Raw genomic sequence first — 8,907 nt, forward strand, 5'->3', positions numbered from 1 at the left:
GCGGCGCCTCCGCTCGCTCGTGCGGCCACCATGTGTCACTGAGACCAGCAGTGCCGGGTCCTAGCGGGAGCACCACGGACACACCGATGATCCACGGCCGCTCTCATGGGGAAGGGAGCGTCGCGGTTCACTTTGTGCTGCCTTTTGCAGTCAGCAGCTCCAGCTGCTCCAGCGGAGACGGGAGAAGGACTCTGCTCCCCTCCGTACCCCGGCAGCCGGGAGCGCTGAGCGGCGGCCGCTGGGAATCCAGGCTGCAGCGTCCGGGTGACGCTTCCAGGTTGTTCTCTCTGCCCTGAATCCAGACTGCCGGGTCCGGGTGACGCTTCCAGGTTGTCCCCTCTGCCTTGCTGGGCTGGCACCGAGTGGCCGTGTCCCTGGAGCGCGGCAGGGAGCCGGGCGGCTCTGCCGATGCTCCGAGCGTTTGCCCGTTCTGCGGGGCCGGCAGGCGCTGCGGGACAGGAGCAGCACCATGGCAAAGCCAAGTCACGCTTGGATTGGGGCTCTGAGCCCTGGGAAGCCTGGGAGAACCTCGTCCTGCCCGGTGGGAGGACACAGGACGTCGGTGCGTCGGGCCCAGGCCGGGGTGGCCAGCGCAGGGCCCGCGCGGATGCGGTTACGCAGGGAGAGGATTTTTTCCTTTCATATCCCAAAGAAATGGCCCTTCTCGTCCCGGCCCTGCCTGCGGAAGGCTGCCCCGGTGCCAGGAGCGGGACCTGGGGCCGTGGGGATGACGCGCGCGGGTCCCTGTGTCACTGTTGGCGTAGACAAACCCGGACCTTATCGCACAGACGCGGGAATCCCCCGACTCCATGGGAATCACGCATCTCCATGGGAATGGAAGCCTGGCAGCTTTCCTGCACAAGCAGGAGATCCCGTTTTGGGCTCTGCTGGGAGTCCAAGGGGATGGTGTTAATCCAGGAGGGCTTCTCTCCCATTCCCCCCATCCCGAGCTGCAGCTCCGGCAGCCTCCGCGGTCCGGCCTCGGCACCGAGGCGGGGTTGGATCAGCGCTCAGAAATGTCTGACTGGGAAAACAGGTCTGTGCTGCGCGCGCGGGGCCCGCAGCGGCGCTTGCCCCAGGAAAAGGTGTCTGGTTTTCCCCGGGAGCCGCTCTCCGCACCTGGGAACTGGTTCCTGCTTGGAGGAGCCGGAGAGACCGGCCGGGCCTTTCTGCCAAGTGACGGGAGGATGAAGACAATAAACAGCAGCTCCTGGTTGCCAGGAGCGGGGAGCAATGAGGAGCCGAGCCCCCGTGTGCTGCTTTTCCAGGGCTGCTTTTCCCTGCGGGGCAGTTTGCTCCAGGAACGGCTGCAGTGAGGAAACGATTCCCTGGTGCCTGCGGAGGCTTCATCGGGGACCCTCCCTCCCTGGCACTGCCGAAAACGCCGGGAGCGGGAGCCGGTGCCGCCCCCGCGTCAGGAGCGGCAGCAGACGGAGACCTGACGCTGCCAGAAGCAACTTTGTCCCCGCGCACAGGGCGGACGTGGCCGGGAGCCAGCGCCGATCGCTCGGCAGCATCAACAAAACAGCGGCTGCTCCAGCGGCCGCGGAGAGCGCGGCTCCTCCGGGAGAGCCGGACTTTGTCCGACCCTCGAGATTAGCCGGAGATTTAAAAAGGGAGAAGCAGCTTCCTGCTAACAGGGATAAAGGCGCTTCCTGCCGGCTTCTCGTCTCAGCTCCGTCCCGTTGTGCGGATCACACCCGAACCGGGTGTTGAACCGGGTGTTGAACCGGGTGTTGTGCTGGGTGCATCCGAGTGCGCTGCAGCGCCTGTTCCTTCTCCCCGTGCCGGTTCCTCCCACCACCCCCTTCCATAGAGATGCCCTTTCCCAGCCGCTCTCCTTCCTCCTCACCCGCAGCAGGGCCCGGAGCACCCAGCCCTCCCCGAGAAGCTGCAGCTCGATCCATTCCTCTGGCATGAGGAAAACGGGAGCAGGTAAGGGCTGAGAACGGAGAAACCGGCTGGGGTGTCTGTCAAAGCACCCGAGCTTCCCCTGAGCCCTGTGTGACAGCAGTGGGGGACGATGTGAGCCCCTCTGTGCAGAGGAAGGTTTGGACTCTGCAGCTCAACGTTATCCTGAGCGTGGGCTGCAGCCTGAGCGCACAGACCAGGCAGGGCACACGGTTGATTTTATTCAGATTTACTGAAGCAGCTCCAGGGTGAGTAATAAACACACGCAACTGCTGTATAAAAATATAGAGAACCAGCCCACGGGCAAGTAACTGTCAAGTGTTAGGAGACTTTGGGCAACTGCCTCTGGTGCTGCCTGCGCTCCGAGTCACAGAGACGCAGGGAGCAGCAGAGCCCAGACCCGCGGGCGAGCTGGAGCTTCCTCTCCTCTTCCTGGTAAGCGCCATTCAAAGCAAAAAACAATAAAGGAAAGGATTTAAAAGTTCCTCCAGCTCCTGCCCTGACATCACGTGAGTTCATGGAAAATTTGGAAACTCCTGCAGTCTCCAGGGACAGCACAAGCTGCTAGTCCATGGGGGCCTCTCCAGCGTCTCCCCCCACCGCATTTCAAAGCAGTTCAAACCTGAAGCTGTGACGAGATCCCTGCGGATAAGAAGATCCCTGCAGATAAGATCCCTGCAAGGGGAACGTCCAGGCGTGGAGGGTCTCGGACTTGCCAGGTAGACGGGAGGCTCCCCTGCTGCCCAGGTCTTCGGTCGGGATCCTTGGGGGGAAGGAAGACCCTGGCAGAATCAGATGTGAAACCTGCAGTGCAGAAGAGAGTGTTATGAATAAGGTGCCTTAAACCTTGGGGCCTTGGAATCTGTTACTGGGGAACTGCTCCTTCCTTCCCTCCCCTTCACTCTGTGCACAGAGCCAGGAGTTGTCTGGAGGTGTTAACAGAAGGTTTTACTGCATCAGATATTCATTTGGGTAGTAGATATCTCCTAAGGGAAAAAGAATAATCCCCCTCCCCGGGATCTGTGATTCACCGGCCTCTTTTCTGCCAAGAGTCTCTAGAAAGGCCTAATTTCAGTTGCCAACTTTTAAAAAAATTAATTGCTGTGTAGCAGAAAAGAAATGGCAAGCAAGGGGCCAGAGACTAATTAAGATGGAGAAACCCTGTGTTTATATGTAGACAGGGCTTGTCTCGAAAATGCAATTTCATACCACGCTGGGACCACATCCCAGCTGTAATCTGTCCTGGCACCAGCCCTGGCGTCCCCCAGGCCGGTGGCTGCTATTTGGGACGCTGGCAGACGCGCGGTGGCACCAGGGGACAGGGCTGTGCTAAAAGCAGCCCCGGCCGGCGCCTGGCGCGCGCTCCGGACCGGGACACCCGATCCCGCTCCCGGGGAGCATTCCCCAAACTCCTCGCGCGGGCCGAGACGCGCTGCCAGGGCTCCACGTTGGGTTTTATGTTCTGTTATTTATACTTATCGTCTCCCGCAGCCTGTGAGGGGCTAAGGAGACGCCTGCAGGGTTGGAGGTCTCAAAGTGCCGGCCCGGCAGCGCGTTCCTGCAGCCCGTGTCGGCACGGGGCTGCTCCAGGACGGCTCCAGCAAGGATGCACTTACATCCATGCCACTGGCTGTAACCCTGGGGCAGCAGCAAGGACAGAGCTCCGGGCCCAGACTCCCTGTATCCCTGCCGGGGACGCGGCTCTTTACCTGCACGGCCGCGGCTCAGGCGGACAGGTACTTCCAGGTGCTGACGAAGGCCGTGGGGATGAGCGAGTAGGGCACCGTGGTGACGCTGCTCCACGTCTCGGACGCCGGGTCGTAGCAGTCCAGCGTTTTGCAGCGCTGGGCGCCGCAGTAGCCCCCCACCACGTACAGCCTGTTGCCCGAGGTGACGGCCCGGCAGCTGATGCGCTTGGCGGCCACGTCCCCGAACTTGGACCACTGGAAGCTGTCGCTGTGGAAGCGGAACGCGGAGCTGGCCGAGAACTCCGTGTCCCCGCCGAGGACGAGGATGTGGCTGCCCACGACGGCGGCGGCCGTGTAGCGCCAGGGCCGGGGGCAGCTGGCGGGCACCGTCCAGCGGTTCTGGCCCGGGTCGAAGCACTGCACCTTGGGCAGCTTCTCCTGGTTGGCGCTGGTGCCGCCGAAAACGAAGAGCTTCATCCCGGCGCCCACCACGGCCGCGTTGCTGACGCCCTCCCGCAGCGGCGCCACCAGGGACCACTTGTCCAGCTGCGGGTCGTAGTGCTCCACTTGCTTGAGCGACACGGACGGGGAGGCCGGGAAGGCGCCGCTGCCGGCCGTGTGGCCCCCCACCACGTAGAGGCAGTGGTCCAGCTCCGCGGAGCCGTGGCCGAAGCGGGCCACCAGCATCGGGGCGGCCTTGGCCCACTCGTCGTGGAGGGTGTCGTAAACCCAGACGTCCTTGGAGGCGCCGTTCTCGGAGCCCTTGCCGCCCGTGATGTAGACCTTGCAGCCGATGGCGCAGGCGCTGCACTCCTTGCGAGGGCTGGGGATGTCGGCGCGGGGGATGATCTCGCTCGTTTTGCGGTCCAGCACGTAGATCTTGTCGCACATGAAGGTCTGGCCGCCGAGCAGCAGCAGGGCCTGGCTGACCTTGCGGGGCCGGGCGCAGCAGCCCGTGACGAGGCCGTCGTTCTGCAGCAGCCTCATCTTGCACCGCACCGCGTCGGCCACGATCTCCTCGCCCAGCTTGTGGCTCGTCACCAGCTTCTCGCAGGCCACCCGCTTCCGCAGGTAGGGCTCGGGCAGCAGCGCCAGGCGCACGGAGCGCAGCAGCTCCGGCAGGTCCTCGTGGCGCCGGGGCAGGTCGTAGCGGATCCAGCCCAGGACGGCTTCGTACACCACGGTCTCGTCCTCCACCTCCAGCTCTTCGCTCTCCACCAGCTCGAGCAGCTTGGCCTTGGGCAGCCTCAGGAAGTCTTCGGTCTTGCAGAGGGAGGTGAAGTTGGCCAGGGCCATCCTCCAGGAGAGCTCCAGCAGCCGCTGGCAGCAGTGCGCGTCCGAGAGCAGCAGCATGTTCAAGCAGTTGCCAGGGTAGAGGTTCTTCTCCAGGAAGTCGGCCGACGCGTCCCGCACGTCGTGGAACTGCAGCATGTCGCCCGCCTCGAGCAAGGACTCGGCGTTCTCCTCGTTGATGAGCACACGCGCCGAGTAGGCGTAGTCCAGCAGCAGCTCCAGCACCTCGGGGTGCAGCGAGTCGTGGAAGTTCACCTCGGCGTCCCGGCTCTCCTTGAGGCCGCCGCCGAACATGGCGTCGAAGTAGCGGCTGCAGGCGGCGAGCACGGCGCGGTGGCACGGGAAGGCGCGCGCCCCGGCGCGCAGCACCACGTCCGTGAAGAGGCGCCGCTGCCGCAGCAGGTTCAGCTGCGTGAGGAGGCTCTCGGCGTGGCCCGGCTTGTGGAAGAGCTGGATGTTCATGGAGGCTGGATGTTCATGGAGCCCGAGCTCGAGCGCGACTTGCGGGTCTCGTGGCTGCTCACGGACATCGCGGGGGCAGAGCCGGCCCCCGCGCGCGGTGGCGCCGAGAGGAGGTCGCTTCGGACAGGGGGACGCGGAGGAGTCCGGACCGGGACCGGGACCGGGCGCTGCCGCCGCGCTCTGCGCCGCCGCCCCCGCCGCCGCGTGGCCTCCCCGCCGCCGGCCACGCCCCCCCGCGTGACGCAGCCGGGCCGCAGCCAATCAGCGCCCGCAGCGCCTTCGGCTCGCTCTTTTGTGAATGGGATCGCGGGGCCGGCAGCGCGCATGCGCCGCTCCGCAACACCCCCCTCCACCCGCGGGGGACCCCCGATGTCCCTGTCGCGATGTCGTTGTCGCGATAGCGCGGCAAGAAGCAGCTTCCCCCCAGCGGGAGCACCGCTCCCTCCTGCAGCCAAGCAGGGAAGCGAGAACAGCGCAAGGGACAAAGAGTACAAGGGGCTGGGGCCCCTCTGTGCAGCAAGGTAGCAGCTGAGTCCCCCTTCTCCTTGCCAAAAATACTAAAAAATAACAAAAATCAAGCCCAACCCTGGCTAGGAGGAGCAGACCGGCCATTATTAAACCACGCGGAACATGAGCACTGCGCAGGCTAAGTGGAACTGCTTCAAAAGATGCATTTTTAGGCAAATCAAAGTAGTTGGGGCTCTGAATTGAGCAGTCCAAGCGCAGACGCTGGCCACTTCCCTCGCGCGCGTTTAGCCAACGCAGCACAAACGGCTTTTGTTGCCCCGGGAACAGTTTGGAACTTTCCACGGCCAGCTCAAGAGCGGGTCCCCCGTTATCAGCTGCAACGCGCGCTCAAGGCCACCTGTGGAACATTCGGCTCATTTATTATTGGCACAGCTTGGAATCCGATTGTGAAACTCCTCTCCGCGGTTGTTTGATCCCTTCCGCGGAAGGTGATTAATAGATTTGCTGCTTTTTGAAAACGGCCCGCGGAGGCTGGTGGAAGGGCTCCACCCCGTGGCCCTCTGTCAAGGCACAGCTCAAGGTCCCGTGCGCGTTGGCCGCGGACGTCCTGACGTCTCCCGTTTCTCCTTACACGGTAACACTGACTGCAAGGAAGCTCAGCAAGAGGTTGGTAGCGGTGGCTGTTCCTTTCTCACGTCACCTCCAAAGAAACTGAACTGTCACGGCCAGAACCCACCTCCCTCGGCCACTTGCTGCCGTTGCGGTGGGGTAGCTGGGGTGGCCTCAAAACCCCAAATATCTGCTGGAGAATCCTCCGGGATTCAGGTCACCTGCCGGTTTCTGATGAGGCCTCAAGCGCTGAGCCTGGAGCTTAAGAATCTCTCAGCAGCTCTATGTCTCTTGCCCAAGTTTTGCGTAACAGAACTGTGGCCACATCTCTTACCCATAACCTAATTTTCCCCGATGAGATTGCATAATTTTCAGAGCATTCGCCTCAAAGAACTTAGTGTGATGAAAAGCCATTAGAACTATTTTAACCCTAATCCATCCTCTCTGTAAAAGGGATCTTGATCCCAGTTTCAATTATGGGATGCCCAGAATCACAACCATTGGCACCTAGAAAAATTAAAACATACCCTGCTTACAACACGCACGGCTTTTTCCATGTAGAAAATGGATTCCTGAAGCCTATGGATCACTCAGCCCCGGAGTTTCTCCCTGCAGATGCCTGGTAGATACTAATCAGGGAAGATATGGTCCCAAACAGACCGACTAACCACGGAGGAAACCGGCCGGCCCACAGAAACCCTGGGGGCAGCCAGTGGATGGCGTTGCAGAGATCTGCCAGCCTGCCAATGATGCTCAGGACTTCAGCCTTCACCTGGGCTCTCATTTGCTTTTGCCTCGGAGACGCAGAGTTACTGTTGGAAATAAAAATCGCACTGTTAGGAGACTAGAGGATAGCGATATCAGTAGTTATTCCGAGCGGGAAATGCTCGGGTTAAGTCGCTCGCGGCGAAGGCGAGCGGCCGTACCCCGCACGCTGCCTCGGGCTCCGTCTCAGCTGCAGCAGAACTCGCAGCGATCTGGAAGGGAGAGCGGCGTCACGGCGGGCGGGCGCCGCCGGCGTCCTCGTGCCGCGGGAGGACGCGCTCGGTCCCAGCCCCGGCCGTTCTTACCGCAGCAGGCCCAGCAGCAGGGAGAGCGCCCAGAGCGCGGTGCTGAGCACCCACCAGGCGTGCGAGCTGCCGCGCAGCACGCCGGCGTCGGCGGCCCACGCCACGTGCTCGCACGGGTAGTACAGCTGGTCGGCCACGTTGACGAGCACCGAGAGCGCCCGCACGGCGCCGTCCTCGTCCTGCGGAGACGGCGCCCGCTCAGCGCGGCCTTCCCGGCACCTCTGGCAGGGAGGCCGCCGCCGCCGCTCACCTTGGGCCCCAGCCCGTAGCTGCGGCTGTAGCTGAGCATGGCGAGGTCGTCGAAGAGGCGCAGCACGGTGCGGCACTGGCTCAGCTGCGCCGCCGCGGCCAGCAGGCCCGCGGGCAGCCCCGCGCCCGGCGCCGCCGCCGCCAGCGCGCCGCCCGCCAGCTGGCAGCCGTAGCCGAGCGCGCGGACCTGCGGGCAGAGCGCGGTGAGAGCGCGGCCTCCCCGCGCCGCCGCCGCTTCCCCCCCGCCACTCACGGCGCGGTCGCGGCCGCGGTAGGACTCGAGCACGGCCACCAGGCCGCCCGCCGCCATGGCAACGCTTCCGGGTGCCGGCCGCGCGCGGGGGCCGCCGGGAGCGCGCAGCGCCCGCGGCGTCTCCATGGCGACGGGCCGGGCCCGGCCTCCCGCCCCGTGTCCAGCGGGGCGGCCCCCGTGTCCCCCGTGTCCCCGCCGTGTCCCCGCCGTGTCCCCGCCGTGTCCCCCATGTCCCCTTCGTGTCCCCGTGTCCGCATGTGTCCCCCGTGTCTCCTCCGCGGTGCTTTGTTGCCCGGCGAAGCCCAGGAGCAGCAGCCTTGGCCGCACCGTGCCAGGCCACGAGTGCAGGCGCGGGGCGGCAGGGCTGTGGGGAGGATGGAGACGCAGCGACAGGGCAGCACGTTCCCGTGTTGGATTCTGTCCGGAAAAAGAGTTTGGTCCCTGCAAGTGCAAAGCAGATGGGAAAATGGAGGCAGGAGCCGCTGCCACTGCCGCCTCACAGGGAGGGGACCTGGACAGCGGGTCCCTCCCAGCAGCCGCCTGGGCCTGCGCCAGCGGCGGGTGTTCCCTGCCGTCATGTGGCAATGTTCAAAATATTTGGGTGACGCGAGTGTTTTCTGGCCTGAACCAGTGGCCTGAACCTCCTTTACTTGCAGTTTGTTTTGTTTTTGCAGTCGCATTTGTCAGGAAGGACGGTGAGGATTTGAATCCAAGGAGGGCGCGTTTGGATTCAGACAGAGGCATTAAGCAACTCCCCGGCGTTGCCTCCAGTTGCCGACGCTGGTCCCTCGCCTGCCGCGTGTCCCTCGGCACTGCGGCCTCTCCGTTTACAGCCCGCAGCGAAAGCCAAGCGAGCCGCGTGCTGGGCGCGCTGGAGGGACTCCCTGTGCTGGGTCTGCCACTA

At 63.9% G+C, this 8,907-nt stretch overlaps 2 protein-coding genes across 2 annotated transcripts; both read right to left on the reverse strand.

The window, feature by feature from the left end:
• Positions 1 to 2,682: 2,682 nt before the first annotated feature.
• On the reverse strand, positions 2,683 to 5,420 carry LOC104567609 (ectoderm-neural cortex protein 1). The gene is made up of 2 exons (XM_088527187.1): positions 3,621 to 5,420; positions 2,683 to 2,715 (listed from the first exon to the last, which is right to left on the reverse strand). The coding sequence occupies exon 1, from the start codon at positions 5,352 to 5,354 to the stop codon at positions 3,636 to 3,638; it is 1,719 nt and encodes a 572-aa protein (XP_088383313.1). The 5' UTR covers positions 5,355 to 5,420; the 3' UTR covers positions 2,683 to 2,715; positions 3,621 to 3,635.
• A 1,341-nt stretch (positions 5,421 to 6,761) lies between these two features.
• On the reverse strand, positions 6,762 to 8,129 carry PEX11G (peroxisomal biogenesis factor 11 gamma). The gene is made up of 5 exons (XM_088527169.1): positions 8,004 to 8,129; positions 7,752 to 7,937; positions 7,502 to 7,680; positions 7,358 to 7,408; positions 6,762 to 7,243 (listed from the first exon to the last, which is right to left on the reverse strand). Exons 1-5 carry the CDS (start codon positions 8,127 to 8,129, stop codon positions 7,018 to 7,020), a joined length of 768 nt encoding a protein of 255 aa, XP_088383295.1. The 3' UTR covers positions 6,762 to 7,017.
• Between the last annotated feature and the right edge of the window lie 778 nt (positions 8,130 to 8,907).

Source organism: Tinamus guttatus, unplaced genomic scaffold, assembly GCF_059628265.1.
Source record: "Tinamus guttatus ecotype Peru unplaced genomic scaffold, ASM5962826v1 Tinamus_guttatus_pri_ptg000261l, whole genome shotgun sequence".
In the NCBI taxonomy this organism is placed as follows: Eukaryota; Metazoa; Chordata; class Aves; order Tinamiformes; family Tinamidae; genus Tinamus; species Tinamus guttatus.

Excerpts from the sequence above, each read along its gene's own strand:
- LOC104567609 (XM_088527187.1), bottom strand. The coding sequence starts at position 5,354 with ATGAACATCCAGCTCTTCCACAAGCCGGGCCACGCCGAGAGCCTCCTC.
- PEX11G (XM_088527169.1), bottom strand. The coding sequence starts at position 8,129 with ATGGAGACGCCGCGGGCGCTGCGCGCTCCCGGCGGCCCCCGCGCGCGG. Across the intron at positions 7,409-7,501 it reads CTGCTGCTGGGCCTGCTGCG|ATCGCTGCGAGTTCTGCTGC; the intron begins GTAAGAACGGCC and ends TCTCCCTTCCAG. Across the intron at positions 7,244-7,357 it reads AGCCCGAGGCAGCGTGCGGG|TAACTCTGCGTCTCCGAGGC; the intron begins GTACGGCCGCTC and ends TATTTCCAACAG.